The 21,964-nt window shown below is 44.4% G+C and overlaps 1 protein-coding gene across 1 annotated transcript; it reads right to left on the bottom strand.

Moving 5' to 3' along the window:
* Window positions 1-856: 856 nt before the first annotated feature.
* Window positions 857-19,875, bottom strand: LOC139155271 (sulfotransferase 1C2-like). Its single transcript, XM_070730393.1, has 7 exons — window positions 19,701-19,875; window positions 18,769-18,897; window positions 18,569-18,666; window positions 17,381-17,507; window positions 14,894-14,988; window positions 12,298-12,478; window positions 857-969 (listed from the first exon to the last, which is right to left on the bottom strand). The coding sequence occupies exons 1-7, from the start codon at window positions 19,873-19,875 to the stop codon at window positions 857-859; spliced, it is 918 nt and encodes a 305-aa protein (XP_070586494.1).
* Between the last annotated feature and the right edge of the window lie 2,089 nt (window positions 19,876-21,964).

Raw genomic sequence — 21,964 nt, 5'->3', positions numbered from 1 at the left:
GGGCACACAGGCGTTGCACGCGCTCCCTATCTCCCTGCTAGCCCACTCGGAATATTCAAAATAAGAAAAGCCTTCGCCGGCAAAGGTTTTTCTTATTTTGAATACTCCGAGTGGGCTAGCAGGGAGATAGGAAGCGCGTGCAACCGCCTGTGTGCCCCCGACATTGAAGACCTCCGCTTGACGCCGGCATTTCCTCTCGGCGTCAAGGAGGCGCAGCGGCGGGCGGAGAGAGGGAAGGGGGGGGGCAGCGGCGTCCCTCCTGGCCTTGGCGGGCTGCCCGACCCTCCCCACCTCCTGCAAACGCGGCGGGCGGCGGGGGGAGAGCGAGGAGCCGGTTCCGGCGGGCGCGGGGCTTGGCTGGCTGGCGGGGGGAGCGCCGCTGGTGGTGCGGAAAGGCCGAGGGGGCCCTGGCGCCGCGGACCGGCTGAAAACCCCCAACGGCCCGGTGCCGGTCCGCGGACCGGCGGTTGGGGACCTCTGATCTAGACTATACAGGTTGAGTCTATGCATCTGTCTTCATCGCCATCTTGCCAACTACCTAAATAAAATATAAGGGGTTTCGTTGTGGGGGAGAGGTAACTCTAATTCATGATAGCAGGAGAAGAGGGGAGAAAGGAAGATGGGGAGAACTTTTCCTTTGCTGATGGCCTTGGAGGCCAGAGAATTTATAACAAATTGACTCAGATTTCTTCTTTCTCAGGGAGGAACTGGGACTCCTGACTGTCCAGGAGAAAAGGAATCCCAAAGTACAGTTACAAGGAATGTGGTCTTAAGCTATATTTCAGTAGACTCTTTATTGAACGCACCAAAATGACACAGGCAGATATTAATTGCATTAATTCTCAAGGGTGAAGACTTACAGCTCAGTGCGGAAAACCAGGCCACTGCCTGCTAATAACTGGGAAGAGATTTCATCCACCTTTTCATTTTGAGCCACAGTAAGATGTTCCTTCCAGTCTCCTACAATACCTATAGATGGGAAACAATCCAAGAGAAATAAAACTGGTAACTTCTGTTTTCTGAGCTCTTTTACAACTATTTTAATCATTCAACAATAAAGTGGGCATTCTTCTTTGTTTTGGAGGGTCCCTCCAGGTAACAGCTTGGAAACTTTGGATTACGTAGTAGTACCACTGGAATAACCTGTTCCCAAAGAGATTAAAGGGAGTTTATGCGGGGAGGTGGATTACAAATAGAACACTGGATCCGCATGTCAGTATAGATTGTCAGAGAAATACAGGTAGTCTTCAATTTATGATGGCAATGGAGCCTGCTCTTTAAGGTCACAAGTTTTGATTGTTATGTATTGAATATATATATGTGTAGTTGCATTAAGCCCTGCTAAAGAGAAACTAACCTTTAAATCAGAGGTCTCGAACCTTGACAACTTTAAGACTTCTAGACTTCAACTCCCAGAATTCCTCCCCCAGTCGTGCTAGCAAAAAGGAAGTGTGCAGGAGGTTTGGTAATTCTGCAAAGGGCTCTTAGGGGCTGGGGGAAGGCAAAAATTCCCCCATTTTTGCAAAAAAAGGACCCATTTTTTCACCCATTTCTTTGCAAAAAACAGGGTATGCAGAGAGTTTGGGAAGCCTGCTGAGTGCTCCTAGGGGGTGGAGGAAGGCAGGCTTCTCAAACCTTCTGAACCACCCCCTTTTTTGGGGGGGAAAAGGTCAATTGTTTGCAAAAATGGGATGCAGGGGTGGAGTTTCAGGAAGCAAAAATTGACTGTATTTGGTGCATATGATGCACTGACATTTCCACCCTCTTTTGGGGAGCAAAAAAGTGCATCTTATACAGTGGTACCTCAACATACGAGTTTAATTCGTGCCAGAGCCGACCTCCTATGTCGATCAATTCGTATCTCGAACCAATGCATTTAGATTTGGCTTTTCGCGTTGAGATAACTGGAAAAAATGAAATTCTTGCACCACCTAGTGGACGCTCGGCTCATATCCCAAATTTGAGCTTGGGTGTCGAACAGAAATTTTGCTCGCGTCTCAGCTCCTAACTTGGAATATTCACATGTGGAGCAGCTCGTATCTAGAGATATTACTGTACTCTGAAAAATACAATAATTCATTCAACTCATTTAACTTTTCCCAAAATAACTCATGTTCACATTGTCCAAATAATAAGGCATTCAGATTTTCTATGACTTATGATAGACCAGGGTCTCCAATTCCCAGTCTGTGGACTGACATGGCCTGCCAGGAAGCAAGTGAAACCCCATCCATCACATGCATAACCACACAACCATGCTCCCACTTGGTCCATGGAAAAACTGCTCTTCACAAAACTGGTTCAAGGTACCCCAAGGTTTGGGGACTGCTGTGATAGAGCAGTGGATAGAATGAGGGGTGGAGGGGGGGAGGAAATTAACAACAACAAAACAACATTTTCTCTTTGAATTACAAATCTGTTTAGCAAACTACAGTATAGCCACTTTTCCTCTGCAACTGCCACCCTAACGTGACCAGATTTTAAAATTACTGAAGCGGGGCACCATTGACCGGGGTGGGGGAAGGGGGGGCTTCTTGATTAAAAATTTGGTCTATATGAAGCAAAAAACCCCTTTCTTTTTTTCTGACTCTCTCTTCCTCCCTCTTTCTCTTTCCCTTTCTTTCTTCCTCTCTCCTCCTTCCTTCCTCTCTTTTTTCTTTCTCTTTCTCTCTCCCTTCTTACCTCTTTCTCTTTCTTTCTCCCTCACTCTCCTTTCCTGCCTCTCACTCTGTTTCTCTCTCTCTTCCTCCCTCCACCATCATTTCAGCGAGGCTGGGCTCAGCAAAGGGTTGAAATCGAGAGTCCGTTTTAAGGTCATGCCACACGCCATGGCCGAGTCAGGGGGAGGGCAGAGGAAGAAGAGGAGGAAAGGGGAAGAAGGGGCTCACCAGCTGAGCCGCCTAGGCCTTTCGCATGGAAGAAGCCGGCCAGAAGGACTGACATGGGCGGCGGAGGAAGAGGAGAACTTCCCGAGCTGCCGAGGCTTGTCAAACGCCTGGTCATCACCGCTCTACGCCGCTTCGGTTTTCTCCTAAAACTGCTGGGCAGAGGTCTGTTAACATGGAGATTTGTTAAAATCAGGACATTTTTGAAACTCGCAGGATGTGGGACAAATTACTAAAAAGCGGGACTGACCTGCCAAAAGCAGGACATCTGGTCACCTTACCCTAACTGTTAACTCCAACTGTTTTGCAGGGAAACTCAGAACATTCATATTTGGGCAGGCTTTTTCAAGTATTATGATTGGTTAAGGCCTTGTGGGCCCAGAGTATAAATTAAGGCTCTAGTTTTCAGTCAATAAATGTTGTTGTAGCTATTCTGGTTTGTTTCTTGCCTGATGAAGCCCACTGCACAATATTAAAATAGGCCGATCATATGACTGTCTCAATTTTATGGTTTGGGTTTTTTTTTGCAACAATCATTAAATAGCCAAAATGATTGTAAAGCAACTGCAATGGTTATCAAGCAAACACAGAAGTCTTTTTGTAGAATATTGCTACTCTGTTTCCTCTGCGGGTTTCACGGTTGGGTTTGAGATTAGGGTTGGATTGGATTGAAGAAGTAAGGGGCACGCTTATCTAGTCTTGGTTGATGGTGTGTGGGATTGTTTTCTTATTGGGAGATGTTGGATGTTGTGTGGTGGATTGTGGATCTTGTTTTTTATGTGCTCAGCACGGTAATCTATGTATAAATCCACAATCTGAATCTGGGTCACAAGTAGCTGCAGATAAGTCCATCATAACTAAACAATTAGTACTAAAGTGGAGCTACCTGGAATGAGATGGTTCAGGGCAGAGCCATACTGAATTCTGTCTCTAAAATGTCTTCCCCTCTAAAACTGCACATGAGTGCTTTTCTTCACCACAGACCAGAAGTGGGTTCCTACCAGTTTGGATCAGTTCTATAGAACTATTGGTAACTTGGGGGCCTGCTCACTGGAACTGGCAACAACCCAGGCCTGCCACGTCCCTGAGCTGGTTCTCTTGATGGCACCGGCAGCAACAAAATCCAGAACCCACCCCTGCCACAGACCCTTTAAAATAATAATAATAATAGCAGCAACAACAACAACAACAACAACAACAACAACAACAACAACAGAGTTGGAAGGGACCCTGGAAGACTCCAAAAAGCAATGGACTCCAAAAAGTAACGATAAAAGAGGTGCGCTTATGCATGCCCCTTACAGATCTCTTACAATCGGGGAGAGGGGGCATGTACACAAACTAATGTTAAAATTTTGGGGGTTTGGAGAAGAAGCCAAAGTCAGGTAGTGCATTCCAGGCATTGATCACTCTATTGCTGAAGTCGTATTTTCTGCAGTCGAATTTGGAGTAGTTTACATTTAGTTTGAATCTATTACGTGCTTGTGTATTGCTGTGGTTGAAGGTGATATAGTCATTACTTCACCTTCAACCACAGTCTCTCAGCTCTGGTTGCAGCAACTGAGGAGCAGAGGACAAGTGCTCTGCGGCCTGCTATGGTTTTTTTCCCCATCACAATACAGTGTTCCCTCGATTTTCGCGGGTTCGAACTTTGCAAAAAGTCTATACCACGGTTTTTCCCGGCCGATGACATCATATGTCATCACCAAACTTTCGTCCAATACTTTTTAAAATAAACTTTAATAAAGAAACATGGTGAGTAATAATCTAAATGGTTGCTAAGGGAATGGGAAATTGCAATTAAAGTATTAAGGGATGGCTTGTGATACTTTTCATAGCCAAAAATAGTGTATTTACTTCCGCATCTCTACTTCGCGGAAATTCAACTTTCACGGGCGGTCTCGGAACGCATCCCCCGCGAAAATCGAGGGAACGCTGTATAGCAAAAACTGGAAAAACAATAGCAAGGTTCACCTACCCATGTTTGCAAGTGAGCCAGGTATCGTCTGCCCGAAGGTGTTGGAACATTGGGTGCCTGGAAAGAGCTGCTGGAAGCCGCAAAGAGCTGTGAAGATGGCACCTGGACACGAGCAGACAAGCTGGAGACGCTGTTAGAACTAGACATGCTGGAATGACACCTTGGTGCTGAGATAGATGATTAAATGCCTGGGGGTTGGAGAACTGTAGATACTGGGAACAACTCCCAGACATTGTAATCCTGCTCATACAGCAATCGGAGTCCGAGAACAACGGGTAGAGTGATCTGGACAGTGCGGAGGACAGAAGCAGGTTTGAAGAGCTACGAGGGCTATTTTGCTTTCTTACAGTGATTTCTTGTTCTGGCCCCTCTGATTCATCTAGCTTACCCCGTATAACTGATGACAGAGGAAGTCAGGGTCTTCAGACTGCTGCTGTTTAATGCCAGGGTGATTGTCAACAAAGCCCCCCTGGTCCAGGATATACACTTGGATGAGGGGGCCTACCTGGCATGTGTAACTGAGACCTGGCTGGGACACAAGGGGGGTATTTCCCTCTCAGAAATGTATCCAGAGAGGTTTCAGGTGCTGCATCAGCCATGACTCCAGGGAAGGGATGGAGGAGTGGCAATTATTGTCTGGAAGACTCTTAGCCCCCACAGGATCCCTGCACCGAGCTTGTTGGGTGGGAGTTTCTCCTTGTGAAGTTGGATCTAGGGGTTCAGGTGGGCTTGTTGCTAATGTACCTGCCTCCCAAGGGCATGGCAACAGCCTTACCTGTGTTGCTACATACGGTAGCCGGGCTGGCAGTGGAGTTCCTCAGGCTTGGGGCCCTGGGGGACTTTAACCTACTGTCTCTTGGAAATCTTTTGAGGCAGCATAGGAGTTCATGGCTTCCAATGTAGCCATGGACCTGGCCCAAGTAGTACTCATGAGGTGGGGACCCATGCTTGACTGGGTGTTTCTTTTGGGGCAGTGGAGTCATGATCTGATATTAAGGAGTAATAACATTTCTCCCTTCTCGTGGTCAGATCATTTCCTGTTAAGGATAGACTTTATGACACCAATCCTCCATCGCAAGGAGGTGGAACCGATTAGAACTGGAAGAGGAGCATTTGCGAACTGCGTTAATGTGACGTGCGCCGGAGCTGGGCTGGACTTGGAACTGAACTGCAGCCTCGAACTCGGGAGCTCAAGCTATAGGTATTCCATTCCAGACATCTAATGGACCCAGAGGGTTTCAGTGGGTGCTTGGGGAAAAACCTCACTCTTTTGCCCACAATCCAGTGGAATCCCTGGTAATGTCCTGGACTAAGGCCTCATCGGGGGCACAGGACCGGATTGCACCTATGTGACCTCTCCAAACAATGCTCCTTGGTTTATCAAGAGAGCTCCTTGGTTTATCAAGGAACTCTGCGAGATGAAATGCCAAAAGAGATGTCTAAGATGTATGTAAGGGGCGTGCATAAGTGCGCTTATGTGCCTAATGTCCCTGTCCTACTGTCTTATTATCCTTTCTATTACTACGTTCTACTTATGTTATGTTATACTTGCTTGACAAATAAAATAAATGAGTGAATGAATGAATGAATAAATAAATAAAAAATAGAGTGGCACTGGAGGACTAATAAATCTGAATCTGACCAGACACTGTTAATAGCCTTTATTAGGACTTATCTAGTGGTGATATGGGCGGCAAAATGTTTGCATTTTTCCGCACTTATTGCATCCGCAGAATCGTGCCTAGCTATCCTTTTCAGGGTGACCCACTTCCTTCTAAATGGGGAAAGAGCGTATGAGCTCATACACGATAGAACTGAAGAAAGTGTTCAGTTTCTTGAGGACAAAGTCACTTAGATTCGGATGGACCTGGTCTCCGATTGGGTAATGTCGACCGGGGTGATAGGAGCAAATCTTAGTCCTATAATGTGGGATGAATTTGAGCCTGTGACACTTGAGGAAGTGGACAAAGCCATGGGAGCGATAAGCTCCTCCACTTGCTTACTGGATCTGTGCCTCTCCTGGCTGGTTTGGGCCAATAGGAAAGTGACACGATGCTGGATCCAGGCATTGATCAATGCCTCTTTGAGTGAGGGTTCCCTTCCGCAGCTGCTAAAGGAGGCAATTGTGATACCCCTCCTCAAGAAGCCTTCCCTGGATCCAGCTAATTTTTTAAAAAAACTATCAACTAGTCTCCAACCTAACTTTATAGAAAAGTTTGTTGAGAAAGTGGTGGCTCTCCAACTCCTATGGTCATTGGACGAATAATGCACAGAAAGCATGACCTTGAAGTTAGGAGGAAATTCCTCTACCAAGATATCGGTCAGATAAAAGAAACATGAGTTTGGACCAGAACTGTAACCTGAGAAATCATCTCAGACAAGACTGTCCCTAGTTCTCATGAAGATAAAGGAAAAGAAAAGCGAAGTGCATTCAGACTTGCAAAACTTTGTTATTATAACCTTACAACCAAGGCATCCCGTGAGGATCTGGATTGGAGTTCACCTTTTCTGGTTCGTGTGCCAAAAGGGTGTGTGGGGGTGTGCTAGCATGCATGCATGCACGTGCCTACACCCCTTCCCTTCCCCCCATGCATATGCACTGCCCTGGTATGTGCACAATCCCCCCTCCCACCTCCATCCATGCGTACAGGCCTCACTGAACCCTGTGATGGGGATAAAACAGCCACACAGGCAAACTGGAAGTTGGGAAAATACACTTCCAGTCTGACCCCCTCTTCTGTGTGGTAGCCCCTCAAATATTGGAACACTGTTATTTATTTATTAGATTTGTATGCCGTCCCTCTCCGGAGACTCCTGTCTCCCCTGGTCCTTCTCTTCACCAGACTGGCCATGCCCAGTTCCTGAAACTGCTGTTCGTATGTTATAGTCTCCAGTCGCCTAATCATCCTGGTTGCTCTCCTTTGTACTTTATCTGGAGTTTCAATGTCTTTTTTATGCTGTGATGACCAAAACTGGATGCAGTACTCTAGGTGTGGTCTAACTAAGGCTTTGTAAAGTGGTATTAGTACCTCCTCTAACTCCTCTATTAATGCAATTTAGGATTGCATTGGCTTTTTTGGCTGCCGCTGCATACTGCTGACTTTAGCTGGTTGTCTACTAAGACTCCAAGATCCAAAACAAGATAAAAAACAGCCCTGTTTATAAATTGAGTGCATGTACACAATCACCCACTACTCACGCAAGTGGAGATAGACACATATGGACTTGCTTGCCAGTCCCGTGGCTTAGCTGTGAACAGCTCATGGCCCAGTAGTGGGACAGGTCCTGGAGGATGGGGACCCCTGGACTAGAAGAACTCCAGGATTTTTTCCCATTCTGTTATGCTATTAACTCATATCCTAGCTACCGTCTAGACCAGTGATTTTCAACCTTTTTTGAGCGGCGGTACATTTTTTACATTTACAAAATCCTGAGGCACATTGAGTTGGGGGGTGGGGGTGAAGGGGGGTGTATCTAAAAAAAGTTTGGAGAAAAAATTCTCTCTCTCTCTCTCCTTCCCTTTTTGTTCTATTTCTCTCTCCCTCCCTCTTTCTCTCCCTTCCTTCCTTCCTCTTTCTCTCTCTCTCCATCCCTCTTTCTTTCTCCCTTCCTCTCTTTTTTGCTCTCTTTCTCCCTCCCTCCCTTCCTCTATGTCTTTCTCTCTCCCTCCTTCCCTCCCCCCCTCTCTCTCTTTCTTTCTTTCTCTCTCTCTTGCTTTCTTTCTCTTTCTCTCTTTCTCTTTTGCTTTCTTTCTCTCTCTCTTACTTTCTTTCTCTGTCTCTCTTGCTTTCTTTCTCTCTCTTTCTCTGTCTCTCTTGCTATCTCTCTCTTTCTCTCTCATACACCACGCTGGCAACAGCAGTGCCATCGTGTATGGCGTCCAGCAACATGTTAAGCTGCCGCCGTCGGTGCCTCTGCCCTGGAGCTCCCACTTGCAGCTGCCACCCCCGAGCTACTGCTCGGTGCTGCTGCTGCCGGCGCACTCCTGCTGCCGGTGCCGGTACCGGTGCCCTCCCGCCAGGCCCCAAAGGTCACTTGACGCTGCCACAGAAGCTCCAGCCGGGTGGGCGCTGCCGGTGCCTCTGCCCTGGAGCTCCTGCTCGCAGCCCCTGCCCCCCGGCGACTGCCTGGTGCCGCTGCTGCCGGCGCACTCCTGCTGCCTGTGCCACTGCCCTCTTGCCAGGCCCCAAAGGTCACTTGACGCTGCCAGGGAAGCTCCAGCCGGGCGGTGCGCTGCCGGTGCCTCCGCCCTGGAGCTCCCACTCTCAGCCGCCTACTACCCGGTGCCGCTGTTGCTGGCACACTCCTGCTCCCGGTGCCCTCCCGCCGGGCCCCAAAGGTCACTTGACGCTGCCAGGGAAGCTCCAGCCTTGCAGGGCACTGCAGGTGCCTCCGTTCTGGAGCTCCCACTCACAGCCGCTGCCCCCGGCTACTGCTCAAAGCTCACCTGCTGCGAAGAAGTAAGCCGCAAAAAAGAAGCTGCGAAGAAGGAAGGCGCGAAGAAGGAAGGTGCAAAAAAGAAGGTGTGAAGACCCCAGCAAACCTGACCTTGTCTCGCGGCACACTACACTGGTTGAAAAACACTGGTCTACACCAGGAGTAGGCAAATTTGGCTCTCCTATGATTTGTGGACTTCAACTCCCAGAATTCTTGAGCCAATCATGCTAGATCAGAAATTCTGGGAGTTGAAGTCCACATGTCATAGAAAAGCCAACTTTGCCTACCCTAGGTCTAGACAAAAGATTCAACTTTTTACCTTCTTTCCAAAAATAAAAAGTAAAAAAAAAATCACAAATTGTGACTGCCATCTAATGGACCAAATAGAAAAAACTCTTGTTTGCACAATAGATTTCTGATTTGAATCCTCCGTTTTTATATGATCTACACCTATTGTTCCCAACCATTTCACACCTATTGTTCCCAACCATTTCACACCTATTGTTCCCAACCATTTCACACCTATTCTTCCCAACCATTTCACACCTATTCTTCCCAACCATTTCACACCTATTCTTCCCAACCATTTCACACCTATTCTTCCCAACCATTTCACACCTATTCTTCCCAACCATTTCACACCTATTCTTCCCAACCATTTCACACCTATTCTTCCCAACCATTTCACACCTATTCTTCCCAACCATTTCACACCTATTCTTCCCAACCATTTCACACCTATTCTTCCCAACCATTTCACACCTATTCTTCCCAACCATTTCATACATATTCTTCCCAATCATTTCACACCTATTCTTCCCAACCATTTCACACCTATTCTTCCCAACCATTTCACACCTATTGTTCCCAATCATTTCACACCTATTCTTCCCAACCATTTCACACCTATTGTTCCCAACCATTTCACACCTATTGTTCCCAACCATTTCACACCTATTGTTCCCAACCATTTCACACCTATTCTTCCCAACCATTTCACACCTATTCTTCCCAACCATTTCACACCTATTCTTCCCAACCATTTCACACCTATTCTTCCCAACCATTTCACACCTATTCTTCCCAACCATTTCACACCTATTCTTCCCAACCATTTCACACCTATTCTTCCCAACCATTTCACACCTATTCTTCCCAACCATTTCACACCTATTCTTCCCAACCATTTCACACCTATTGTTCCCAACCATTTCACACCTATTGTTCCCAACCATTTCACACCTATTCTTCCCAACCATTTCACACCTATTCTTCCCAACCATTTCACACCTATTCTTCCCAACCATTTCACACCTATTCTTCCCAACCATTTCACACCTATTCTTCCCAACCATTTCACACCTATTGTTCCCAATCATTTCACACCTATTCTTCCCAACCATTTCACACCTATTGTTCCCAACCATTTCACACCTATTCTTCCCAACCATTTCACACCTATTCTTCCCAACCATTTCACACCTATTCTTCCCAACCATTTCACACCTATTGTTCCCAACCATTTCACACCTATTCTTCCCAACCATTTCACACCTATTCTTCCCAACCATTTCACACCTATTCTTCCCAACCATTTCACACCTATTCTTCCCAACCATTTCACACCTATTCTTCCCAACCATTTCACACCTATTCTTCCCAACCATTTCACACCTATTCTTCCCAACCATTTCATACATATTCTTCCCAACCATTTCACACCTATTCTTCCCAACCATTTCACACCTATTCTTCCCAACCATTTCACACCTATTGTTCCCAATCATTTTATACCTATTGTTCCCAACCATTTCACACCTATTGTTCCCAACCATTTCACACCTATTGTTCCCAACCATTTCACACCTATTCTTCCCAACCATTTCACACCTATTCTTCCCAACCATTTCACACCTATTCTTCCCAACCATTTCACACCTATTCTTCCCAACCATTTCACACCTATTCTTCCCAACCATTTCACACCTATTCTTCCCAACCATTTCACACCTATTCTTCCCAACCATTTCACACCTATTCTTCCCAACCATTTCACACCTATTCTTCCCAACCATTTCACACCTATTCTTCCCAACCATTTCACACCTATTCTTCCCAACCATTTCACACCTATTCTTCCCAACCATTTCACACCTATTCTTCCCAACCATTTTATACCTATTGTTCCCAACCATTTCACACCTATTCTTCCCAACCATTTCACACCTATTCTTCCCAACCATTTCATACCTATTCTTCCCAACCATTTCACACCTATTCTTCCCAAAGATTTCACACCTATTCTTCCAAACAATTTCACACCTATTCTTCCCAACCATTTCACACCTATTCTTCCCAACCATTTCATACTTATTCTTCCCAACCATTTCACACCTATTCTTCCCAACCATTTCACACCTATTCTTCCCAACCATTTCACACCTATTCTTCCCAACCATTTCACACCTATTCTTCCCAACCATTTCACACCTATTCTTCCCAACCATTTCACACCTATTCTTCCCAACCATTTCACACCTATTCTTCCCAACCATTTCACACCTATTCTTCCCAACCATTTCACACCTATTCTTCCCAACCATTTCATACCTATTCTTCCCAACCATTTCATACCTATTCTTCCCAACCATTTCCTCCTATCCATGGCTGCATCACCTGTGGTTGAAACAACACTAATGATAAAACATAAAAGATAAAATCCAGATAATCTTGTTTCATCACCAGGTGTTTCATCTCTGCAAATCCATGTATGCTGCTAAATTAAACAATTAAAAATAAGATACACCCCAAAAGGTATAGCGGCATCTTTGAACATACAGAAATAATTATTACCACCTTCTGTTCCATTCTGTTCTGTTCTGAAATGATTAGATTTGCAAATTGCCCAGGTCACAGTGTTCCTTCAAAACTATTATGAGCTTAACCAGCCCCTCCTATTGGAGGCAGGTAAAATTCAGCTTTAGTTCTGATCCTCACCTTTTCTCATGAATGGGGACAAGGCTTGGTTCATCACGAAGGCAGGCAGAGTGACGTAATTGGCCATGGGGTTGTTTTTCATAGTTTCAAACTTTGTATGCTCCACGATCTTCTTCAGCAGTGGATCTGGGAGTTTAAAGTTGAGGAAGTGAGCGATCTTCTGGATTTCTCTGATTGGATCCTAGTACAAATATGGAGAGAATTCTGGCTATGTTTTGATACTTTATTGACTGAAATGGTTAGAAAATGGAGCTTGTTCTTTTTTCGGTTAGTCAAGAGGCAATCCACAATAAGCTCTGAGCTCCAACAAAACGGGCATTTTTAATAACTCATCTTCGGGCCCTACCTGAGTATACCTTGTATACCTTTTATCTTATGATATTTTGGATTTTATCATATCTGCCCATATTATACATATATAGCACTGGTTTCCAGTATCTTTCCAGGTATGGTTTAAAATGCTTATTATCATTTATAAAACCCTGCATGCTACAGGACCAGTTTATCATGTTTCTATCCATCTATCCATCATGTCCCTTCCCCTAATCCTAGTGACTCTCCCCTCATCTAGTGAGAGCAGGAAGCATGACTTAGAAAGCAGCTACTCCACCCAAGATCTGGCAGGCCCTTTCCCCCAACCTTTCTGGAAGATTTAAAATTCTAATCTTCCTTCCCTCCTCAAGTATAAGTCTGCTTATAGTTTCTTATATATGGTGTTGGTTTAGGAGACTGGGATTTGTGTTTTTATTGTTTAGAGATTTTTTAAATGTTTTTGTCACTGTTGCTGAGAGCTACCAAGATCTATGACTCGTAAGATATAACTCTACATGAAACTGCTGGGTGAGATCATCCAGGGGCATGGGGGTGAGGTATCATCAGTATGCTGATGATACCCAGCTGTACATCTCCACCCCATGTCCAGTCAACGAAGCAGTGGAAGTGATGTGTCGGTGCCTGGAGGCTGTTGGAGTCTGGATGGATGTCAACAGACTCAAACTCAACCCTGATAAGACGCAGTGGCTGTGGGTTTTGCCTCCCAAGGACAATTCCATCTGTCCGTCCATTACCCTGGGGGGAAATTACTGACCCCCTCAGAGAGGGTTCGCAACTTGGGCGTCCTCCTCGATCCACAGCTTACATTAGAGAACCATCTTTCAGCTGTGGCGAGGGGGGCGTTTGCCCAGGTTCGACTGGTGCACCATTTGCGGCCCTACCTGGACCGGGAGTCACTGCTCACAGTCACTCATGCCCTCATCACCTCGAGGCTCGACTACTGTAATGCTTTCTACATGGGGCTACCTTTGAAAAGTGTTCGGAAACTTCAGATCGTGCAGAATGCAGCTGCGAGAGCAATCATGGGCTTTCCCAGATATGCCCATGTCACACCAACATTCCGCAGTCTACATTGGTTGCCGATCAGTTTCCGGTCACAATTCAATGTTGGTTATGACCTACAAAGCCCTTCATGGCATTGGACCAGAATATCTCCGGGACTGCCTTCTGCCGCATGAATCACAGCGACCGGTTAGGTCCCACAGAGTTGGCCTTCTCCGGGTGCCATCGACAAAACAATGTTGTCTGGTGGGACCCAGGGGAAGAGCCTTCTCTGTGGCAGCCCCGACCCTTTGGAATCAACTCCCCCCAGAGATCAGGACTGCCCCTCACCCTCCTTGCTTTTCACAAGCTCCTAAAAATCCCCCTCTGCCGTCAGGCATGGGGAAATTGATTCCCCCGGGCCGTTCCATTTTATGTATGGTTTGTTTGGGATGTATGACTGTTTTTATATTAAGGGTTTTAAACTGTTTTTAATCATTAGATTTGTACTGTGTTTTGTTGTTGTGAGCCGCTCCGAGTCTCCGGAGAGGGGCGGCATACAAATCTAATAAATAAATAAATAAGATAGCTTTCAGTGCAGAATGAACTTTCCTTGGGCCAGTGTTTCTCAATTATTTTCTGTTATCCTCACCCCCAAGAAGGAGTAAACATTTTGCGCCCCTCCCCAACTCTCTGCCAAGATGATTGTTTGCAATATTCAGCATGTTTTCACTGAAAAAACTCAAGTGCTTATCAACGTGATTGAGGTGTAATGTGTTTAAGTGATGCCTTGATTTATTTGGTTTCATGCTTTCCACTGCCAACATTTTTGGACACAGTAAACATACCGGTCCTTCCTCATCTCCCATCAGAATCACAGTGAAGCCAAGCACTACATACGCTTCATCATCTTTCCTCCTTTTAGTTTTTGGGAGACTTACATTTCTTTCATTATCTCCATCTCTCTCCTCCTTTATTTTATTTTATTTTATTTTTATTTTTTCCATGGAGTTTCTTGAGGGTTTGTTATCTGCACTTCGTATCTCCTGCTCTGTGCTGTGTGCTATTGTCCGGTGCAAAAAACCTTTACTCCCTGCAGATCATGCATCCCCCCCTGGTATCGCTACACCCCACCCCGGGGGTGGGTGGGTGTTCCCACTATTTGAGAAGCACTGCCTTAGGCCCTACAATACAACTTGTATTGTTATCCATTATCTCATGTTTGAAATTTGTTCGGTGCAAATGTATTCTGTGTGTATGTGTGCAGGCATATGCAGCTTACTTCTTTTATGTCTTCATAAAAGAGATACAGGATTGGGTGACGGTCCTTTGCCTCCCACCAGCCTCGGACATGCTCAAACCAAGAGCCCCAGGCAACTGCAAAAGAAAAAAAAAATGTCAAGAGAATCTTGATTTACCCCTCTTTCCCTTCTGCTTCCTAACTCTAGCCCAGCGGTCCCCAAACTATGGCCTGGGGGCCGCATGCGGCCAGCTGAGACCATTTATCCAGCCCGCAGGTGAGTCTGTTGGTCTGGAGAAACCCCCGTGGGCTCTGAGCACCACCCGGCTTCTCTGGCTATGTCCGGGGACCACGCCAATGTCCCCTGTAAGGTGTGCTGCCACGCACACAAAAACAACCCCCCCGTGCAATCTTTTCCAAGGCTGCACTGGGGAGCTGGGCATTGGAGTTGGGGCGGGGAGCAACAAGGAAAGTGCAGGGAAGTCTTGCACCATTGAAGGTTCGAACACGCCTATGTGCGAGTTCCCCATTCCACTGCCAGCCTGCCATGCACCTGGGGGGGGAGGCTGAGCACTCCGCCGTGAACTTCAAAGAGGCTCAGCGGCTCCCTCGCCTTCCCTACCGCCTGTGTCTATCACTGGTGCCTCCCGCCAAGGTGGGGATTGTGCCCAGAGGAGGTGGTGTGTCTCTGTGCCTGCTCGCTGAGGCACCTCTGTATCCGAAGCCGGAGTGACAGCGGCGAGAATGTCCCCCTCGATCTCATCTCACCCGAGGTAAAGGAAGGCCTGCCGAAAGCTGAGCCGGGCACAACTCACACACATTCATGCACACACCCGCTTCCTCCTCCTCTTTGAGTTGCCAGCTCCCGTTTTCTGAAGGGGGATTGAATGGGAGTCCGGGGTTGGTGGGGGGTACAGGCTTGTCAGGCAAGTTCTCCGTGGGGAGAGAAGAGGGAGGGTGAAAGAGGGAAAAGACAGAGAGAGAAGTGGGGAGAAAGAAAGAAAAGGGAAAGAGTAGGGAAAAAGAGGGAGGAAAAGAGAAGTGGAGAGAAAGGAAGGAAGGAGAGAGGAAAGGAAGGGGAGAAAGAAAGAGAGAGAGAAAAGGAGGGAGGAAGAGAGATAGCAAGAGAGATAGTGAGAAAGAGAGAAAGAGAGAAAGAAAGAAAGAAAGAGAGAGAAAGAAAGAAAGAAAGAGAGAGAGAGAAAGAGAGAGAGAAAGAGTGAGAGAAAGAAAACAAGAGAGAGAGAAAAGGAGAGGAAGGAAGGAGGGAGGAAGAGAAGGAAGGAGGGAGGAAGGAAGAAGAAATGGAGGGAACAAGGAAGGAAGAATGAAATAAATGGAAGGGCGGGGGAAGGAAGGACTTTTTTGGGAGGTGTAAATTTTTTTAAAATTTTCTCTCAACATACATTCAAACAATACAGTGTACCATCTAATTTTCCATGAATAAAATGCGGCATTTTGTTAGTAATTAATATCAATCATCAAAAAAGATGCAAACGTTTTTTTCCTAAAGTTGTCATCCAGGTACATACTGTTCTTTTAATTAAATTCCCTCCTTAATGTTCCTTCAAAAAGTACAACACAATTATATTTCTAACGTATTAACCATTATGACAAAGTGCTTCCTTCTTTCTTTGCACATTTTTCTATAAACCAAGAAAACCTTATATAGCCAATCAGATGTTAACCAAAGAAAATTAAAATTAAAAAGAAAATTAAAAACAAAACATAAACTTTTGTTAATTTCAGACTTCCCTCCCCTTCTAAATAGTACATTCCCATTTTGTTTTTTACTTTAAAATAAGGTATGTGCAGTGTGCATAGGGATTTGTTCATAGTTTTTTTATAGTCCGGCCCTCCAACAGTCCGAGGGACCATGAACTGGCCCCCTGTGTAAAAAGTTTGGGGACCCCTGCTCTAGGCTCTACCAGTTTTCCCCACAAAATGGCTTTCTTGGGCCTTGAACTATCCTGGTTGGAAACGATAAGAACTATAGTTCTTGGGGGAAATGATGGCACATAGCTTCTCAGATTTAACTGTACAATGGCACATCTACCTAAGAATGTCTCTACTTACGAACTTTTCTAGATAAGAACCGGGTGTTTCCACTTACAGCCTCCGAAACTATAACCAGGAAAGGCACGGAGAAGCCTCCCTAGGGCCTCTCTGGGAATCTCCTAGGAGGAAACAGGGCCAGAAAAGGAGGGGAGAAGCCTCCATGGGGCCTCTCTAGGAATCTAGAAGGGGGGGGACATTAACATTTTCCCCCCAAAGTCACAAAATTATCATTTGCAGAGGGAGTTTCATACTTCTTTCTCAAGAGTAGTTCAGTAGCTATACTTCATGTTTTCTGTAGGTCCGATGATGACTGTTATCAAGAGTCCTCTAGTGTTGAGATGAGTGGGAAGTAAATTTAATAAATAAAGAAATTGGTGGTGATGGCACGATGGTATATTACTGTTAGGAATTCAGCCAGTATTCAGTTCCCACGTGCTTTTCATTCCTATTATTTCTGCAGTTTCTACTTACTCTTTGCTGTAAGGAAGTTCTCTAAAAATTGATTCCAGTTCCCTGGCTCTGGCATCGCCTTGTTCATGCGGTGAAAGTGGAAGTAGGAAACAATGGTGTCCTTAACATTCCTAGCTACATAAATGACCTACGGAAAGAATAGAAAATAATAAAGACGGATGATGTTATCTGGTTAGGTTAAGGTAACAAAACGTCTGCAAGAGAACAAGCAAGATCAGAGAGCAGCAAGAGGCTCATCATAAAGACTCTAGAATATGTTTTTCATATTTTACTTATTTGTTTTGTTTTTTTCAAAATATATACAAAATGGCAGATATTGGTATAAACATAAACAAAAGTGAAGTAGGTACAGGTAAATTCATGCATGCATAAAATTTAAAATTCAATGCCTAAAATGCACTACCTGACTCTGTGATTTCTTCCCCAAACCTTTAACTTTAGACTGTTTACAGTCGATCCCTCCCCATTTCTAAGAGGTCTGTAAGGGGCCTGCATAAGTGCACCCCTGTGCCTACCATCCCTGTCTTACTGTCATCTTTTATCATTACTTTTTACTTATATTTATACAAACTACTAGTATCCTATTCATGCTTGACAAACAAACAAATAAACAAATCTTTATGGTTTCTAAGAATTGACACACATTTGATGGCAAATAATCAAATCATACACATACAAACGCACATCTAGTTCTGCCTTATTCCTATCTCTGCCTCTTTTCCAGCATATAAAATGATTCAAACTCTCATCTACTCAGTTCAAACTATTAAGACTTTCATTTCTATATTCCTGCATACTGTATCTTCTTTTTATGATAATATCCGCTCTTGGTTTAATTTAGCAAGCTGAAAAAGGTACTGAGGCTAAATTCAGATGAGAATTAAGATTTGCTTCCCCATATAATGGGCAGAAGGTGTGACCATGAAGATAGGAGGAAATTCCTCTACCAAGATATTGGTCAGATAAAAGAAACATGAGTTTGGACCAGAACTGTAACCTAAAAAAACATCTCAGACAAGACTCTCCCTAGTTCTCATGAAGGTAAATGAAAAGAAGAGGGAAGTGCATTTAGGCTTGCAAAGTTTTGCTATTATAACTTTATAACAAAGGTAGGATTGGCCGGCATGACTTTCATTTCCTTATTGAGTCTACCTTGAAAAATTGAGATTCTATAACAGTTCTTCTAACCTTGCAATTCTGTTCCCAGAAGGAAGGTGGTAGAAGCTGGACCGGGAGGTGAGATTTCAGGGTGCGTGGGGAAGACATTGTCTTTGCCATTTCCAAACCTGCAAAATGGGAGGTGGGGAGGAGATGGATGAACATAATTCAGGTTCATGGAAAGGAAAACCTTTCCCATCACCTCCATGAAGCAGTACCTTGCTACTCACCTGAAGGTATGGGCTTCATAGGAAACAAATCTATGAAGGGAATCCGTTCATACATGGGAGCCCTTGCACATTTCTGCTTGTCTCCTCCATGCTGCACCATGTCCACTATTTCTTGCACCCAGGTAGTCCCTGATATGAGGAATGAACAGATGGTTCTTTCTGCACCAACTCAGGAAGCTCAAACTGCCCAAGGAGCTACAGAGGAATCATTGAGTCTGTCATCTGCACCTCTATAACTGTCTGGTTTGGTGCTGCAACCGAACAAGACCAACACAGACCTCAGAGGATAATCAGAACTGCAGAAAAAAGAATTGCTGCCAACCTGCCTTCCATTGAGGACCTGTATACAGCATGAGTCAAAAAGAGGGTGGTGAAAATATTTACTGACCCCTCACATCCTGGACACAAACTGTTTCAACTCTTACCCTCAAACCATCACTACAGAGCACTGCACATGTAGACACAAGAACAGTTTTTTCCTGAATGCCATCTCTCTACTAAACAAATAATTCCCTCAACACTGTCAAACTTTTTACTAAGTCTGCACTTCTATTTCTACTAGTTTTTTCTCATCATTATCATCCTTTTCCTCCCATTTAGGATTGTATGACTGTAACTTGTTGCTTGTATCCTAATTTTTTGTTAATATTGTTTCTTCATTGCTTATTTGACCCTATGACAATCATTAAGTGTTGTACCACTTGTTTCTTGACAAATCTATATTTTTCTTTTATGTATACTGAGAACATATACACCAAGACCTTGTGTGTCCAATTACACTTGGCCAATAAAGAATTTTATTCTGTTCTATTCTATTCTATTCTATTCTAGATTGAGCTAATTAGAGATTGGGCTTCTTGTTTAATTTAAGCTTTGTAGCTCTTTCCTCCAAAATTTTACATCATGATCTTCCATGTCTCCTCCCCACTTACCTGCTTTGGGATAAGTGCAAATGAGAAGGTCATCAGGCTGGGCTTTAAAATTCCTTAGGAGCTTCAGGTTGGCAGCAGTATTATCAAGTAAAAAGGTTCCTTCAACTTCCACCAGCTTTGAACGTCTGAGTAACCTAGGATCAAACTCTTCCAATGCTCTTCTTAAATATTCCATGATTGAGCTGAGAAGGCAGGAGAATGGAGCTTATAAGAGGAGGATCTGCTGAGATATGACCATAAATATTTGGGATTTAGTATTCCAGCTTTGCAAAGATTATGCTCCAGAGTTCCTTATGAATCAAAGTCAAGTTTTTTTCTGCACTACAGTATATAAATCCATGTCTGTCTCCACCCACTTTCTCTTTTGTTTCCTTAAATTTCTGCAAGGATTAGTAATTTGATGATGTATACATCTTCTAATCAACAGAGACTCAGGAAATGTTCCCTGAATCAATTTGCATCTTGCAAATGAGAGAGAGAGACCAAAGTTACCTATTAGCTTTTGCACCTGAAGAAAGTCAGAACTCATGATCTTCCTATTTCTAGCCCAACTTTTTAACCATTACACCAAACTATCTATGTTACGTACTTACGGATGTAGTGATTATTCACATAGTTGCTGCTGATTGGCTAATCTAGCGGCGGGAGAAATAAAACCCTGTCAGTGGCCATCACGTTTAAGGAAAGTCCTTAAAAGCAGCTTCCCTACAGCCTGCCGGAGTCTGTATTAGTTCCAGCTAATAGATAATAAAGGTCCTGAACTGTTCCTGTGACTCATGGCCAAATTCCAGACCATCTTCAATGGAGGGATAGATAAATATAAGGGCAAGCCCATATCAATTAAGCTAGATCCTATCATAACCCCTATTAAGCTATAGCCCTGCAGAGTCTCTTTCGCGCTCATACCTAAGGTTGGCGAGCAACTGGATAAATTGATAGCCCAAGAGTTTCTGGCACCAGTTGACCACACCACCTGGGAAACACCCATTGTGACCCCAATGAAGCCGGATGGCTCAATCACGGTACGTGTGACCACAAGGGGACAATTAATAAAGCCCTGTTTACCTTGTACATATTGTACAGCATCTATTACACTCTCTGGGCAACAGAGAGATTTTTGTTAAGCTTGACCTCACACAGGCAATCAATCAGATAATCAGACAATCAAACAATCAGACAATCCATCTATCAGACAATCAGATTGCGCAGGCAATCAACTAGACAATCAAGCCAGAGAGGTATGCTGCCTCCCTGGAGTGAAAATCATCAACATAGCACAGAAACTAACCAAAATAATAAAACCCACAGACTATTACCCCCACCATTATTCCATGTAGGAATAAACCACATAAAAAAGGACTTGAAAACAATAATGAGGCACTATGATCAGCTGGACAAGAAAGTCAAAGACATAGATGCACAAGTTGTTTTTTCGTCTATATTACCAATGAGAGAAATAAGTAAACCACTGGTTAAAGGGTTGGTGTCACCCAAAAAACTTTGGATTCCTAAACCAAGGACTGTACTCCCTCCAAAATGGCTTTTGGCAAAGGGCAGGTTACACCTCACTAAGACTGGAAAAAATGTCCTTGGAAAACAATTGGCCTAACTTGTCAGGAGGGTTTTATTTATTTATTTATTTATTTATTTTAATGGGGGAATATTTAAATAATGAATTAAAGGGGAGGGATAAAATGGCAGGAGCGAGCACCCAGTGGACTGTATTAAAAAAGGCCATCTTAAAAGCCACTGGACTGTATGTAAGGCAAATAACTAAAGGTAAAAGGAAGAAGAAACCGCTATGGTTTACCAATGATGTAAAAAAAGGCTGCCTATAGGAGGTATAAAGAGTCTGGAAGTATAGCTGATAGAGAGGTGTATAAAATGAGACAGAAGGAGGCGAAACAGATAATATATGCTGCTAAAGCCTCAAAAGAGGAAGAAATTGCCAAATCTGTAAAGAAGGGGGATAAAACCTTCTTCGGATATATTAGTGATAGGAAGAAGAAAAACTGCAGCATCACGAAGCTTAGTACCGGGAATAATACATGCATTGATGGGAATAAGGAGATCGCTGACCATTTCAATAGCTACTTCTGTTCAGTTTTCTCAAAAGACACCTTACAAAATAATACTATAGAGGGATATAGCATTGCTTCCAGCTGTACGGATTCAGCTCCAGTGATCTTAGAAGCCGATGTCTTAGAAGAACTTGAACGATTAAAGATAAATAAGGCAATGGGTACAGATGGCATCCACCCCAG

The sequence above is a fragment of the Erythrolamprus reginae genome, unplaced genomic scaffold (genome assembly GCF_031021105.1).
Source record: "Erythrolamprus reginae isolate rEryReg1 unplaced genomic scaffold, rEryReg1.hap1 H_1, whole genome shotgun sequence".
Taxonomy (NCBI): Eukaryota; Metazoa; Chordata; class Lepidosauria; order Squamata; family Dipsadidae; genus Erythrolamprus; species Erythrolamprus reginae.
Note: the sequence above shows the minus strand (reverse complement) of the source record. Positions and strands in the feature narration are given on the sequence as shown.

Coding starts and splice junctions, on each gene's coding strand:
- LOC139155271 (XM_070730393.1), bottom strand. CDS start 19,875: ATGGAATATTTAAGAAGAGCATTGGAAGAGTTTGATCCTAGGTTACTC. Junction 14,989..17,380: donor GAACTTCCTTACAGCAAAGA/GTAAGTAGAAAC, acceptor TTTCTTTTGCAG/TTGCCTGGGGCTCTTGGTTT. Junction 970..12,297: donor GTCCCCATTCATGAGAAAAG/GTGAGGATCAGA, acceptor TCCCATCTATAG/GTATTGTAGGAGACTGGAAG.